Below are 16,269 nucleotides of genomic sequence, written 5' to 3'. Positions count from 1 at the left end.
GCTATGGCCCAGCGGGCCCGCGCCGCCCGCCCGCCCCGGCCCTCACGGCTCCGCGCACGCGCGCCGCCGCACGTCAGGGGGCCGGTAACCCGGATGCAGCTACTCCGCAAGATGGCGGCGGGGCGGGCGCGGGGGGCGGTGTAGCGCGCGCGAGCGGTGCCGGGCCCCGCCATGGCGGACCTCGGCCGGCAGTTGCAGGAGTACCTGGCGCAGTCGAAGGCCGCCGCCGCCAGCTCCAGCGCGGCCCCCGCGCCGCCGCCCGCCGGCTGCTCGCAGGAGGAGGCGGGGAGCGGCGGCGGCCTGGGGGCCTGGCTGAGCCCGCTGAACCCCTTCCCGCCGGGCCGCGGCGCCCCCCCCGCGGCGGCCGGGCCGGGGCCGGGGCCGGGGCCGGGGCCGGGGCCGGGCTGGCTGTGGGCGGCCGAGGCGGACCCGTGCCTGCCGGGGCTGTCGCGCTGGCAGCGGCTGGCGGGGAGCGGGCTGTGCCTGCTGCTGGCCGCGCTCTGCTTCGGGCTGGCCGCGCTGTACGCGCCGCTGCTGCTGCTCCGCGCCCGCAAGTTCGCGCTGCTCTGGTCCCTGGGCTCGCTCTGCGCCCTGGCCGCCGCCGCCCTGCTGCGCGGGCCCGCCCGCCTGCTGCGGGAGCCCAGCCGCGGCTCCCTCCTCTTCCTCGGCGCCCTGGGCGGCACGCTCTACGCGGCGCTGGGGCTGCGCAGCACCCTCCTCACGGTGCTGGGCGCCACCGCCCAGCTGGGCGCCGCCGCCGCCGCGCTCCTGGCCGCGATGCCCGGGGGCGCCGCCGGCCTGCGCCGCCTCGGCGGCCTCTTCAGCGCCGCGCTGCGCCGCCGCGGCAAAGCGCTGCCGGTGTGAGGCCGGCCCCCCCCCCGCCCCTCTCCGCCGCCGCGGGGGGAGGACCGGCCGCCGCCCGGCGGGACTCGGACAAAGGGACGGAGAGACTGGCGCTGGCGCCGGGCCAGGCGCGGGGCACGGAGACGCCGACGAGGATGGCGCCGTCGTACGCCGCTTCCCTTGCACCGCGCTGGCGTTCCGGCTGGGTTTTCCTCACCAGGTCTTGAGCAAGAAGAGCAGCGGCTGGCACCCGGGAACGGCGGCAGTGACTCTGGGAACTCGTTTTGCTGTGTTCAGGGGTAGCGGTGCTGGTGCCGGCCTGCCGAGCCGCCCCCCCGCACGGGATTTTGCCGTACGGCAAAGTGAGCTCGATAGCCGTGGGCTGGAGTCTCTGCGGCTCCGGGTGGGAGCTGGCAGCACCCCACTTCCCTACCTCCAGTATAGGACCATGTGGCTGCTGCAGCCTGCTTCAAAACGTGAGTGACGTTACGCAGCTGATGAAATGTAAATTATTGACTTGCCCGGTACGTGAAAAGCAAGTATCTTAACAGCTGAGGTGCGGAGGGCTGACTGAAGGTGAAACACGGAGGCAGTTTAGCAAAATCTGATCAAGTGTGGGGGTGAACGTTCAAAAATAGTTAACTGCTGTTAACTCGTTTCTGTGCAGACCCCTACGCTCTGAACGCATCCGTCAGACGCTATATAGTGCAGTCATCAGCCACCTCCGGCCAGGGGTGAATATGAATACTGTGCCCACTGAACTGCATTTCTCTCTAAAAAACATCTTTAAAATACCATCCAGTAAGTGAAACAAACTTTCCTGGGGCTGTAGGTCACAAAGACTACCCTGACTGGAAGGGCAGTCACCTCGCATGACAGTTAATCTTGGTTCAGAGCTTTGGCCTTCGCAGGTATTGCTGCCTTACAGCTGCTCTAAGGTACCAAGTACCTGGGCTTTAAAGGGGTAGCTTCAGCTCGTAGAACTTTATTTTTCATATGGGCAGGAATTACTTGTCACAGCATGACCTTCAAAAATAGATTTGCTAGTAATTGGAGCCAGTTTCAGCTAGCACAGCTCAGTTTCAGTGCAGAAACTAAGCAGCCTGAGAGCCTGCTACCAGAGTCGGGCTGCACTGCTGCAGATAAACGGGGCTACCAGGCCTAACCTGCTCAGAGCCCAGGTGGGTGTCTCACTGAGTATACGTGCCTTATCTACAAAATGAAGTCAAACGCTGCAATATTTATCTGTTGTCACTACTTGGGGTTTAGCATATTCACCTAATACTTGGTCCGAATTAAACCGAAATTGTTAAATGGGGGTACTTAAATGTACATAGATTGCTTTAATAAAACGATTTGTATACCAAATGTCAGTATAGACATTCCACTAATGGTCACTTTTTTTTTCCTTAAAATTGTAGATCAGAGCTATCTGAATAGCATTATTAGTTCTCTCACTTTTACAACTTCTAAGCTATAGTATATAATTTTAATTTTATTCTTAACAGCAATATCAAATTAAACAAATCTTAGACAAGGTGGAGCTGTAAACTAGCAGGTAGATCATAAGGATTCTACATGCAGCACTGGCAAAAGAACTTGACCTGAAGAGTACAGAAGTATATTCCCATCAAGTAATTTTATCCATTTTCCATCAATAGTGGGTTGTGGTATTGTGGACTGGGAAGCTGCTTCTGTCTCTCCTGCTATGCTGTCACCTTCTAAGATGTTATACAAAAGCTAGGTAGTTACCCAGTTTTCTTAGGACTTTTTGTATATACTCCATGATCATGGAGTATCTCAAAACTTAATTAAAAAAGCTGTCCCTTGATTAAGACTGTTACTTAACAGCAAGTACCATAGTGGTTTAAGGAGTTAAGCAACCATCAGAGGAAAACCAAGCATACCCCCTTTTGTTTAGATAAAGCTGGGTTTCCTATTACTAGGTGCACTCCAGCTTGTTTTGGTAGAGGACTGGTTTAATTAAGGACTAAAGCTCATCCTTTAAATCCCATGTTCTAACTATTAGACAAAAGTCACTTTCAGCCCCTTAAAAATATATTAAGACTTGTTAAAAAAAAGGGGAAGCTTTCCCCTTTGCTAACGACTAAATCATTGGTATTTATCGTTAAAACTTCAGGATAGATCCTAACTCACAGATTTGGTCACCAAAAGTGACCAAAGCCCTTCTTCAAATAGAGGTAAAAAGCACTACTTTTTTTTTCCCCTCAAAGGAGAAACTGTGTCATAGCAGGTGCATCTCAGCTGTTTCCTGGTTAATTCCTTTAAGACCATTCTGTTCCTCTAGAGCCCAATGACAAGGGTTTTATAGGCTAATGATCAGAGTTAATTACTAAAATTTTCAAATGCCATTTTATACTCGAATTAAAAAGTAGGAAAAAATCTCTGCTGGTGACTGACTGAACCAAGAGTAGTTAAGCACCTATGCTTTGATCTCTTTAAATAAGATAGGTCATCAGGACTTAAACCAGTCTTTAGTAAACCTGACTGTATGAGAAGTCAGGTAAAATAGCTGCTGTGTATCGCTGTTGTTGCAGTAGCCTTGTCAGCTCTAGAACTATATTGCCATATTATCCTGAATATTAGAACATGAAATTCACAGCTGGGGTGGGGAGGGAAGCCTGCTAGTGATACTTTTCATTATACATTATATCCTCTACTTTTAATGTAGGATATTCCTGAGAGCTGGCTTTAGAGTATGTACTTACGTGATAAAATTTTCACTGAGGCTTTAGGTATTAAAGGAGCCTTTTTTGGTAACCTGGTGACTGGAGATGATTTATATGAATGATTTATGGGGAAAACAAACTCATGATTGGTAAGCAGCTTTATTATGAAATGTGGGAAATGGGCATAACCCCTCCTCATTTCCCTCCCCTAGTAAAACTAGGAAACAATATCCTAAAGAAAGATACTTAAAAAAACATTAAGATGAAAGTGATCAACTATTGAGGTTTGTACTTCAGCCTTTGAATGCACCAGACTCTACTCAGCACCCGTATCTTTAAGCAGTGCATCCTACAGACATTGTAAAACATACACATCCATATTAATCAAGCTGCTAAACTTCCTTCTTCCTCAGTTTCTATAAACAGATGCTATTTTGAAGAAAAATATTTGACTCGCCTAGGTGAAGCGTAGAATGACAATATTTGTCATGATGTCTATTTGCTAGTAGTCCGGGTTATAACTCACATTATGTCTACAACAACTTTTTCTAAATGGTGTTCCACGTTTTTCTCTTTCAGGATGGTAGACTAGCAAGCAGCGGTGATTTCCTGTGTTTTGGAATTTTAACGTCAGCACCACTTGTAATCTGTAGACAGCTGTGGCTAAAGGTGAAAACGAAAGTTCTCTATACATGATAAAGCAAAAAACTAGGAGTCAGCTATTAGTATTTTAAACGGTTGAGATTTCAGGAGGTAGTTCTGTTGCTCCAACTGATAGACGTTTGCCTAAAGACAACCCTCTCTGTAGTAATAGGTGAGTAAAGAATCACACACTGTGTTGATTTTTTGTTAATTTTTGCGCAAATTACATTCTGTATTCATACAAAAACAACGTAACTCTTCTGACAAACTGTACATATAGAAACAAGTTTCTGTCTGGAGGTGAACTGAAATCTGTGGAGGTGCTCCATGTCTCACAACACTTAAAAAAAATTTCCAGCTCTTCACAAAACAAAGTAGGTAAGAGAAGGTGAGGAAAACAGGGGTGGAGAGGACAAAACAAAGCTAGCTACAATACTGCAGCTAGTAGCAGTTGATTGATCTAGGAAAAGACCCTTGTTAGGAACTAATGCACATTGAGTTATCCCAGTTAAGAATCCAGGTTTGTGGTGTTGCAGGGTTACTTTATGAGTCCAGAGTAGCAGTCTATTTAAATATTGTCCAGCAGGGACTGGGCGTGACCCAGTCAAAGCCTCTTCTATCGGCCTCTTCCACCACCTCTGGATGCTCCTCGTCTTGATTGACCAGAGTTCATGTTATTTCCTCTTCCCCAGTTACTTCCACTCCTTCCTCCTCGAGAAGGGTTATTGCCTCCTGCAGGGCCTCCACCAAAAGCTTCATCCCTGTGGAATCCATCATGATGGTCTCCATCTAAAGAACTAGACCTCCCAGATTTTGGCGCTCTCTGTGAAGGTCCTGAATTTCCTCGTCCTAAAAATGAAGCACAGTCAGTTACTGATGTTGAATCTAGGCCATGCCCCTTCTCAGAAATACCATATATTTAGCTAGTTCTTCTGGGGTATCATCGCTCACTGACCAAATGTAGTTGAGACCTGTAACTTTACACCTCCTCCCTCTATACGATTTTTCTCACATAGATTTAGTGTCTCCATTACAGTCCAGAGATGGACAGCAATCAAGAAATTCCTTGGGACTTAAAGCAGATCGTATCGGATACAGTCAGCAATCTCTTACGTAAGTTAGAACAGTGATAATCATGGTGTCCTCAAAACTGCCAGGCATACCTGATTCTTACGCTTTAACACCATCTATGGTTCTCTGTATTTTTATTGCAAAATATTTCTTTTTTTTCCTTAAACAAAGACATTGCAGTGATGGATCAGTTGAGGTTGGTGGTAAAGACAATAACATTAATGTTTCATTCCATTTTTTGCTGGAAATAATGGAAAAATGGTCTATTTTACTACTGATCAGGAAAATAAACTACATGAGCCCTTACTGCCAGGAACAGGATTTTCTACTTCTCACAGATCTTTTTATTACTGGTATGTAAATCAACATAAAAAAACCCGCAAAGTTATTAGCTCAAAATAACAAGCAGCATTTTGAAAAAAAATTAGTGGTAACAGTGCATTATGTACACATGCTACAGCTAAATGAGGATATTTTTGCTTCACTTTAGCAAGAGTGACTTTTTTTGTTGACTCTGCTTGGTTCTGTGTAAAATAGAGACCAATTTTTTCCAGAGAGTTTACAATTCATGAAGTTTTAATCTTCAAATGACTTTACCAATACAACTGAAGGTGACACAGCCCATGTATGAAAAAGTATTGCTCATGTTTTGTTTATCAGGCTTTCTGCCATTGTTCTAAACTTTCTTTGGTACATTAATGAGCTGTCTAGGCACAAGAAATGTGGTAGTTAACAATTGTTTTGACTTCAATAAAGAATCTGATAGTTATCACAAATTATTATTGAAGCTAGAGAAGGAATCCTTACAGATTTGGTAAGATGCTGGCTAAAACACAACCTACAGTTTTGAAAGGAAAAATAGTGTTAACAGAGGGAGTTTACCAGCAGAGTTTTATTAAAAATGTCTGCGAACAAATGATAAAACCTGATGTTAATATGACACTAGAAATGCAGTCCACACAGAGGAGGACTGGCATACAATTAAAACTAAATGGGCTTCAGGATAAGAGAAGTGGAATGAAACTCAGTGGCATCAAAGACAAATCTGTGCAGTAGAGGTCTAACAAAAAATTCAGCTATAGGCTGACAGCTCAGCGTTTAGAAGCAACTGAGAAGGATCTCTGTCACTTGATCACTACCTACCAGTGACAGAGGACATTAAAAAAAAAGACAACATTAAAAAAAAAGACAATGGCAATCTTGAGGTTTATAAGAAGAAAAAGGATCAAGAAGTGGTGCAGGGCTAATAGGATGACTGTGGAAATGGTGTACCCAGTTACAGGCTCTGAACCAGCTACTAACTCCAAAAGAATGTATTCTGTGGGTTACGGTAGCTAATTGCATGGCAGTGCCACGTGACTAATAGTTAAAGAGGGAAATATGACATCAGGAGCTATTAGGAAAGAATGGAGAAATCGGAACAAAACCGGGAGAACTGTAGAAATCCATGGTTAAACCACATCTTAGAGTGTGCAATTCTTAGTTACCCCATTAAATTTACAAAAGGATAAATTAAAACTGAAAGTTGTATATACAGAGTAGTAAGCATAGTAAAAGATACAGAACAACTTCCCAGGGAGAACATCTAAGCAGATCAGAGCTCTGATTTGGAGAAGAGCTAGTTCAGGTTGGAAACAGTAGAGTTCAATGCAATTAATGAGAGGTGCCATTCAGAAATAATAGGGATCAACTTTCAACTGTTTCAATTAAAACATAAGACATCATTGAATGAAATTAGTGAATGACAGGCTTTAAACAAGAGAAAAACATTTTCCTTCCTTTCTTTTTTTAAAGCATGGTCTACTGCAATTAAGTTTTAGAGCTCTGTCCGTGGATGTTGTGGATGTCAAAAGTTTATATGATTCTCAAAGCAATTAGAGAAGCACACAAAAGGTAACTGTCAAAAGACATTAAATATGAAAATAATCAGTAAGTCACTGAACTACAGATCTTCACAGGTTTAGAGAGCATTTCAGGGACATAGCACTACAGACTTCCAATGTTCGTAACACTCTTCCCTCAGTAGGTGTTACTGGCTATCGCTGAAGACAAGCTACTGAGCTTTATGGACTTTCTGGTCTGATCATGGATGGCCATGCTTACACTCTTAAAAGTAGAGAACTCATATAAGGAAAGGCTTAAAAAAAGTCAGGGTTCATTAAGTCCAACAGAATGAAGGCTGAGATGGGAAAGATACTTGAGTTAAAGGACACTAGCACAAGCATATTAACAAATAACTATTCTGAAAATTAGAGGGGGAAAAAAGCTCTTAACAAGAGTTTTCCAACTGGAGTAACAGGGAGCCAAAACCTTAACTGCTTTTGAACAGGGCAATAAAGAAGAGGATTATATGTTGCTGGAGAGAAGATTTGGATTTGATGTCTCAGAAAATCCCTCTGTTCTTATGTTCCTATAAGATTGGTCTTCAGCTTCACGGCTGGCAAGATCAAATATTTACCAGGTCAGCTTTATCCCCTCTGAATAGCTAAGGATGGATAAGCCTACTGTTGAAAAATGTGCCAGTGTTACATAAGGTTTTCAATACATACAAATTACCTTTGCCCCTCTCCTCTGGAGGTCCACCTGGAGCATCCATTTCTCTGTGGTCAGAGGTCCCTGGTCCATCATGCCAGGGACGTTTACGTGGTGGCAATGAGGCCATGTCCATGCCCTGGAGCGAAGAAGAACGCTCTCTGTTAGCTGGAGAATGCCCGTCATGAGGAGGGTGATCTGGACGAGGACCTGAGCATGAAGAGAAAAAACAGAATAATAAGTAATGTTCAGCTGATCATTATTGCTCACGTACATTTACATACTTTCCGCACTATTTGGCAGCAATTTTAAGTTAAAATTACATAAAGCTTCCTCCCCAGCCCAACAGGCAAACAAGCAAACATTAGATGAGTAAGTTTTAAGAAAGCAAAAGGCTTAAAAGATGATGGGAAAGAAAGAAGTGACAGATCTAAAGTGTTCTTTTCAGTATTCCCTATTTTCATATATTTTGGAGACAATCACATCCTCATTTATTCATGTGTCATTTGTGCTCATTTTTTCCAAACTCAGTTTTGCCCCATAAGGGGTTGCCATTAGTAACACAAATGCAAATACCAATAAGCTGTCAGACATTGCAGCTGAAAACATTTCTGCAAATAGAGAAAATGACATCCCAGAGAAAGATTACCATTGGCTTTAATATACATCTCAAAAAACCACACGAGATATGCTTCAATCATCCACAGGTGACAACAACAGGCAGTTCTGGGCTGTACAAGAATTCAACTTAAAATCAAGACTTTGAGGTCTGCTGGTTTTGCCTAGGATAGAGTTAACTTTCTTCATAGTAGCTAGAATGAGACTATGTTTGGATTTTTGCTGGAAACAGTGTTGATAACACAGGGATGTTTTAGCTGTTGCTGAGCAGTGCTCACACAGAGCCAAGGCTTTTCTGCTCCTCACCCCACCCCACCAGGGAGGAGGCTGGGGGTGCACAAGGAGCTGGGAGGGGACACAGGCAGGACAGCTGACCCCAACTGACCCCAGGGATATCCCAGACCCTATGGCATCACGCTCAGCATAGAAAGCTGGGGAAGAGGAAGGAAGGGGGGGACATCGGAGCGATGGCGTTTGTCTTCCCATGTCACTGTTACACGTGATGGATCCCTGCTGTCCTGGAGATGGCTGAGCCCCGGCCTGCCCCTGGGAAGCGCAGAATGAATTTCTTCCATGCGTGGCTTTTGCTTTACCTATTAAACTGTCTTTATCTCAACCCACGAGTTTTCTCACTTTTACCCTTCCAATTCTCTTCCCCATCCCACCAGGGTGGGGGGAGCGAGCGAGTGGCTGTGGGGTGCTTAGTTGCCAGCTGGGGTTAAACCATGATACGAGGCCACAATCATTTTTTGTTCAGTGAGATGGTTCCATTTAGAGCCAGTTAAATTCTGAATAGGTAATTTTTTCCTGAAGTTAGAAGTCTAAAGAACTACATTTTGCTTTTCTTGTGGTAAAAGACTGGTAGTGAGCATATGAGATACAGGAAGAAGAGGTGATTTAAAAAAAAATTTATTTGTAGGTGGTTATATTGTAGAAGAGTAGTCTATTATCTAAAAGAAACCTCACCAAATTTTTTACCTGGTTCTCTGTTTCCATCCCAGGATTCTGGTTTCCGCCCTCCTTCAAAGCGTGGAAGTTCATCTGGAGTAGGAAGTAAACCCTTCCGGCCTCCTGAGCAGTAAGAGATGCAGGGGACAGGAGTGAGAAGAGACGTTGTATTCATGAAAATACTGTCATTTGCCCAAGAAACATCTTTGCTTCCTTATCCTTGCATTTCAGCGTGGAATAACATTCCCCTCACCTCTAAGAGCACCACGACCTCGCCCCCGAACACCGTGGTCCCTTCCTCTTGAGTTTTCATCTGGAGAGTCAAAATTGTCATCTGGCCCAAAATCTTCAGGGCCAGGAAAGCCATCTCTCCCCCTGGGTCCCCGGCCCTCGTGTCTCGAGGGTCCTCCTCTTCTGAAGCTACAAGAAAGAACATGGTACAAATGTGGTTTTTAGGCAGAAATTAGATTGATAAACTTGAGTCAGCTTCAGTTTAATAATCAACTCATTTCTGAACCGTTTTACTTAATACTAAAAACACATACAGTTACTAGAATAGGATTTGTAGGTGGAAAGGTGCTCATTTTCTGCCTTTGAGCACTTGGTTTATTCATTTTTTATTCATTGTTTATTCATACTTCTGTTGATTGTGTTGGTTTTTCATATAAGAAAATATTGTCAAATATACTGCGTTTATTTAATGAAAAGAGGAAAAAACAATCATTGAGTGATGATAGATATAAGGTAAGGAAAAGGCTAAGTGAATTTCCCTTAACTGTGGTGGTCTTACTTTCCCCTTCCCTTTTTTCCTTTCCATTTTAGTGATAAACTGAAAAAAATAAGAGCAATGAGAGTCATGGCTGTAACAAAACATCCCAGCGTCTCATTCCTATTGATCTGGGATTCTTTTGCTAGAACATTCTCTTTTTCATTTCATTCTTCTAAGTTTACAATTTTAGCACATGAATTTAGACTGCACTTGGCTCTGTAGGGATGATGATTGCTGAACAGCATGCACAGTGGAATTCAACAACCTGAAGAGCAGTTTATCCAACTGCAGTAATGAAGAATTTTTGCAAAATGTAGTTATGACACTAAAGTTTCTTTCTAGTAAGTACCACAGCATCTTCAGTAATTTGGTTATGATTGGGATCTGCATCTCATCTTAAATGAGTATAGCTCCTCCAGTATCACACTGGGGTTTTAACAGAGATCTTCAGAGAGAAGAATGGTTCTTAATGAACTGTCACTGCCACTCCAGGTAAGCCTACAGATGGCTGCATGAACACTACTAGTTTTGTTGTTTCCATTTCCAGTTTAAACACTTGGAGTGCTCGTAAAAGCGCATACGTGTTCTGTGTATTACTGCAACTCCAAAAGTGCACGCTAGCACCGCTTGTTAGGATTGCCTCAGTTTACAGCCCAGTTTCTGTGCAAGCACAGGTGAGGTGTTTAGGTGGTGCAGGCACACTGGCTCAGGAGCCCTCACAGTGCGACCCCACGCTCTCCTGCCCACCCCTCAGTGACAGCACAGACAGTGTGGAGCACTCTTTGCCCGTTCACACTGATGCCCCCCACCTCCCCTCGCTTCCCAGTTCCACACTGGCCAAACCATAACCACCGTAATACTCAGATGGTGCTGGCTTTGTGCAACATCCCCTTCCCCAGCTCATTAACGACACAGTGCATCCTATTACAAGCAAAACTTTAGATACTTTTATTTAGAATTTTAACAACATTAACCTTTTAATTACAAATTTAAATATTTTAACAGTAGTCATAACACAATACAATATTTTTAAACTTTTACATTTTTCTTTCATTAAAAACAATAGGTCTGTCTCCACCTCCCAGAAAACAAACACAATACAGAGAGGAGGCTGCTGTGCCTGTACAGGTACAACAGTGGATGGAGGGAGTGCTGTGCATGGACAATGAACCATTTTACATTAACCTGGATGATTTGGGAAAACAAACGGAACAGTTTCAGGTACAAATGGTTCAAATAACCACAAAGCAGTATTATTTAGCCTTGAAACAGCACAGTCCTCTAGGTGTTCTTTAGAGGGCCTCCCATTTTAATACTGACATGGTGTGATTCTGCTTAGCTTGAAAATTACCAAGATTTGCAACGCAAGGTCCTATGGCTAGCAGGAATAGGGCCTTTCCTTTTGTTTCCAGGCAACATTATGGACACAGTTTAGTTTTGAAATCTATCATACCTATGCCTGTCATGGCCACAGCTCTTAATATTGTATTATGTATATCCTTTTTCACTTTTTCATATCAGTCACATGTAAAACCCTGCCTCGCATAGGGCTCAGTTCCTGTTTGACTGCTCTCAGATCTTCTTCCTTGAGGCCTAGGACCTTAATGTACAGAACTACACACTGTGCAGATTAGCAGGCAGGAAGAGGCAGGTCTCTGCGGTAGAAGCATCATGTTGATATGCACAGGTAGAGTAAGAACAGGACAGGGATGAAAAGGACGGGAAATTAGAGAGAAACACACATACACGCACTTCCCTCTCATGCTCGATCAAACCAGTTACAATCTAAATTCCAAACCAAGTCAGGTAAACAAGTGGTTGGGATTCTTAAGTTCATCTCGGCATCTGCAGTAAATGGCACCTAATTCACCTTCAAAGGAATTCAGCGAGCACAAGCCTTTTATAGCCCTGTGCTGATTCCTTTTAAACCAAACTCTGTACAAACACTTGTACTCTGACAAATAGACTCTTCTTAGTTCAGAAGTCAGATTTACAGGTCACAGGGTTCTTGGACTCTCTTCCTGAAACCTTTTTAAAAATCCAGACCATAATAAAATATTTTCCAGTCCCTAAGCATTTCCAATATAAGATCTGAAAATCTCTACTGAGCTTCTAAAAGTGTTGTCTGCTGTGTCTTTTAGAATTCTATAATGCAGACGATTCAGCTTGGATTCTCTCTATGTTTACTTTTTTAAAATGGCTTTAATTGTTACCTTCTTTTAGTTACTGTTCATTTCTTTTCATACTCTTCACACAAAAGGAAGGTACATCTTTACAGAGCTAGGTAGAAAATAGCTAAAAGAAGAGCTGTATAGATGCAAAGTAAAAGGAATGTAAGAAAATTATTAAAAAGGCAACTAAAACACGCAAAATTCACATTATGTGGAGACCACAATATATTTGTACAAGTACACGTTCTTATACATATAGAGTTGGTGGTCAGTGAGAGGCTTAGACATTGGAGGCCAAATTTAACTCAGTTAAAACTAGAATAAAGCTGGAGCAATTTCAGTGACAGTCAATCTTACTGACTTAGTGTAATTCCTCCATATTTACATTGGTAACTAGAAGCAAATTCATCCCTTTGTGATTTATTTGGAAATTGTGAGCAATGACATGGACATTGCTGTAAATGAGATTATTTTTGATTTCTTCACTTGGCATTAAGAAATAAGTCAGAAAGAGAAATAAAATTTCTACAAGCAAAACCATGAGAAAATAGTCTCAACAGTCCAACAGATGCTGTAGCTCTGCCCCTTATATTTGATAGTAGGATCACTGCTCCTGCTCCTTACAAGTATATTACATCTCATTCTACAGTCTCTACAGTCATGCTGTAGTTTGTGACTGGAGACAAAGTCTCAAAATCCACTTCTAGTGTTCAAAAGTTTGTCACTTTAACCTTCAAGTTTCCTCTCAATTTTCATCAAAACGGTCTCAAATCTTCATCCTGTGTCACTGGATCTTCTCTACAAATTTCCTCCCTTCTCTTTACTTACTGTTTAAAGACACGGAAGCTGCTGTGTACAATGACCATTTTTCAAGTTTTCTTCTATTACTGAATGATTTTTATGGACTCTATACTCAGGTATATTAGAGTTTTCATTTCCTTATTGGTTTCCAGTTTATAAATCTGAAACAGATAGACTCCTTAATGAAAAGGAAACCAGGAAGAAAGAGTTCCCTCTGTTAACCCTTTAACCCAAAAAAGATGAGTAGATTTATTCTTACCTCTCATCTCGTCTTCCTCGGAACCGTGCTTCCTCAGGATCCCGTGGATATCTATCATCTGAAGGTCTCCGTCCTTCCCAAGCACCAGGAGGCCCACGGTTTGAACCCCCTCCTTCAAATTCCCTGTGATCAGGAGGAAAGGGAGGCCCAGGTCCACCTCGTCTCCATTTTTCATCTTGCAATGGTGGGCCTCCTCTCCCCTCAAATTCCCGTAATCGATGGCCAAATCTCTTATCTGGATGGAAGTCGTCACGGAAGTCATCTGGTCGATCAAAGTCATCATGGAAATCTGGGTGAGGTCCTCGTCTATCTGGCATGCCCCTGCTGTCTCTACCATCACCCCACTCCTGGCCACCTCGAAACAACCCTCTCTCAGGCCCATGATCAGGACCACCACTGTTCTGGTCGTGCCTTCTATCTGAGAGAGGGCCCATGTGATGGTTTGGTGGACCACGGGAGTCACCTTGAGGGAAAAAATCATAGCAGATTTCTGTAACGTTTTCTAAAAACGCTCTAGGATGCTCTAGTTGTACAGTTCTATAAAGCATACACCATACATTTCACATTAAATAATTTTGGGGTGAAAACTTCCTCTATATTCCAGCCCAAATCTGCAGAAGCATTCCTCTCAGCCAAGGCCCTGTGCTCCGCTGTAACCTTTTCTGTCTAGAGGTACTGCACTGGAACAGCCTCTTTAGGAGAATTACTCACAGAAGAACAGACAACATATTTAGTTACCTTTATTAAGGCCGGGTCCTTGGTTGTGAGGGCCAAGACGACCTTGTCCTCCCTGCTGCCCCAGTCCTGGTATCAGTGGTGGAGGACCTGGGTTCTGTCCATCCTATGAGCATATAAAAGCCATGTGAGTTGCCATGTGCGAGTATTTTTGCTTTTAAGCATTTTGTAAGGGGGAAAAACAGTTTCTTTACATAAAGACTGCATCTGCACAGGTCTTACAATAGAAACAGCTGATTTTCCAATGGTTTCAGCCTAATTTTTCAGACATTCACATCAGTAATGCTTTTCAGTCACTGTCTGAAAAACACATAATTTTATAGGAAACTTAGCATTTCAAGGACTAGTATTTTGTCTGTAACAACCAAAGATGATAAAGCTCATACTCTAGCTGCCTGTTAGAGAAGATGAGGAAACTATGTATATTTGTTTGAAAAATACCAGGTACTGCTTTATATGCAGTTAAAAAGCTGCATAGATCAAAGACTTCCTTTGGAAATTAACAAAAAAAAAAATCAAACAATGAAAAAATAAAAATATGAAGAATGTTGGGATGGGGGGACAACAACAGGGCCATAAGAGAACCTCTCCTATAAACCCTTCGTAAACTGTTAACAAGGAAATATGTGAGTTTCCTTTTTAACATGCTGGCAAAGTTTGTTTCTCTTAATTCTAATTCTAGAGTGGAAAGCAAGTACTAATACTTGGCAAAGCACTGAGAGGGAAGTTGTTAATGGGTTCTTAAGCAATGACAGGGCTAAAGGCAGAAGCTACAATCACCTGCTTTTCTCAAGCAGAAGCATTAGAGAGAGCAGAGGTTTGTGTAAGTTATATGATCCCAAAGAAAAAATAAAGTATATACAAGTTGTTTGTTATTTTCTGTCCTTTTTTGGTGAACTTAAAGGATAAAATAATGTTCTTTAAATTCAGCTACTGCCACAGACCCATGAAAAATTTCTACAGGTACCATGTTTACACTGGACTCACTACAATAACATTGGTTGGGAAACAATGTGGTTGAACTGTCTGATTCTGTCTGTAAAGAGCAAAGGCCAGAGAAAAGTCATTATTTGGGGTTTGTAATGGGCTGGAGCTAAAAGGGGGCACATACATAATTTATACTGTAGCAATCAGATTCAACAATAAAAAAGCATCACTGTGAACACCACAGAGTTGAAAATGAAAAGATTACTATACAAAATCTTATGTTCACATCATCATCAGAAAAAAATATCCCCCCCCAAAACCCATACCAGAAAACCCTAAACATGCAATATTTTTTTCCTAGACATGTCTAATACTTAAGATTTAGACTTGGCCTTCATATGGCTTGTAAAAAACCCTCCAGACTGCAGGTAGTTTGTAAATACTTAAAAACCTATAGTCCATCACTTGTCATTGTACTCATAATTACACTGCTTCATCTCTCCATGAATCAAAGTTAAATAATTTTCATGTTCTACACTTATTTTTGAGAAACACTGGCTTTTTTTCTTCTGGTTGCAAAGAAGCAGTAAGTTCATTGGTGTATTTTTCCCATCATAGCTTGAAATACTGGATTTAAATTAAACATTTATATTCAACTGCAATATAGGTGATAAACACAAAAAAGCAAACAAATATATACTATAAACATCACATTTGCACAGAGTAATTTTGTAAGGACTTTGGGGAAAAAAAAAAAAAAAAAAGGCAAAATAAAAGGCCTGGTCCGATGACTATTAAAAAAAACCCCAAAAAATACTTTCCTAGTGATTGAATGGTTGACTTTAGTCCAGAACAGATAAATTCCCCGACTAGGTAAGACCCAGCTATCACAGTACTTCTGCCATTCTTGACCAAACCCCTGCTGGAATTTCATGATTTCTCATATTTAGCATATGCTTACTTGCAATAAACTATTGAACTTCTTAAATTTATGCCACTTGTGTTTAACCAAAGCAGCAGTTTTTAGCACTCAGTAAATGAGTTTCCTTAGCGTTCAGCAAAAACCTCTATTCCAAACAAATCATGCTTTGACAAGACAGGAAGACAGAATGCCTTTCATTTCAAAATACATTCTGGGCCCCAAAGTGGGCTCAAAACTGAAAAACAAGTACGGACAGCTCAGTAGGCAATACCATAATAAAGCTGTAAATGGCCTCGTGTACCCTTCACCTCGAGGCGGGGAGGTCTGGAGCACCTCACACC

The 16,269-nt window shown here is 42.7% G+C and overlaps 3 protein-coding genes across 9 annotated transcripts in view; 1 reads left to right on the top strand and 2 right to left on the bottom strand.

The window, feature by feature from the left end:
- Positions 1–322, bottom strand: part of LIMS2 (LIM zinc finger domain containing 2) — a 35,385-nt gene extending 35,063 nt beyond the window's left edge. For both annotated transcript variants that reach the window (XM_074877823.1, XM_074877826.1), the window contains exon 1: positions 205–322. The gene's annotated coding sequence lies outside the window, so the exon portion shown is untranslated. The remainder of the gene's footprint in view (positions 1–204) is intronic.
- On the top strand, positions 81–14,954 carry SFT2D3 (SFT2 domain containing 3). 6 transcript variants are annotated; one of them, XM_074877837.1, is made up of 3 exons: positions 81–1,319; positions 4,113–4,202; positions 9,398–14,954. In XM_074877837.1, exon 1 carries the CDS (start codon positions 172–174, stop codon positions 862–864), a length of 693 nt encoding a protein of 230 aa, XP_074733938.1. In that variant the 5' UTR covers positions 81–171; the 3' UTR covers positions 865–1,319; positions 4,113–4,202; positions 9,398–14,954. The 6 variants fall into 6 exon arrangements, with proteins under 6 accessions (XP_074733938.1, XP_074733934.1, XP_074733936.1 ...); XM_074877833.1 differs by having other exon boundaries at positions 4,113–4,347; XM_074877835.1 differs by adding an exon at positions 5,192–5,288 and having other exon boundaries at positions 81–4,202.
- Positions 4,372–16,269, bottom strand: part of WDR33 (WD repeat domain 33) — a 72,870-nt gene continuing 60,972 nt past the window's right edge. The window contains exons 18-23 of the mRNA XM_074877830.1: positions 14,083–14,185; positions 13,345–13,807; positions 9,598–9,764; positions 9,375–9,467; positions 7,803–7,988; positions 4,372–5,024 (exon numbers count right to left, since the gene is read on the bottom strand). Coding sequence (XP_074733931.1) covers positions 4,792–5,024; positions 7,803–7,988; positions 9,375–9,467; positions 9,598–9,764; positions 13,345–13,807; positions 14,083–14,185 — 1,245 coding nt within the window. The 3' untranslated portion in view covers positions 4,372–4,791. The remainder of the gene's footprint in view (positions 5,025–7,802; positions 7,989–9,374; positions 9,468–9,597; positions 9,765–13,344; positions 13,808–14,082; positions 14,186–16,269) is intronic.

The sequence above is a fragment of the Strix uralensis genome, chromosome 9, assembly GCF_047716275.1.
Source record: "Strix uralensis isolate ZFMK-TIS-50842 chromosome 9, bStrUra1, whole genome shotgun sequence".
NCBI lineage: Eukaryota > Metazoa > Chordata > Aves > Strigiformes > Strigidae > Strix > Strix uralensis.
The sequence above is the reverse complement of the archived record's forward strand: the minus strand, read 5'-3'. Positions and strand labels throughout refer to the sequence as shown.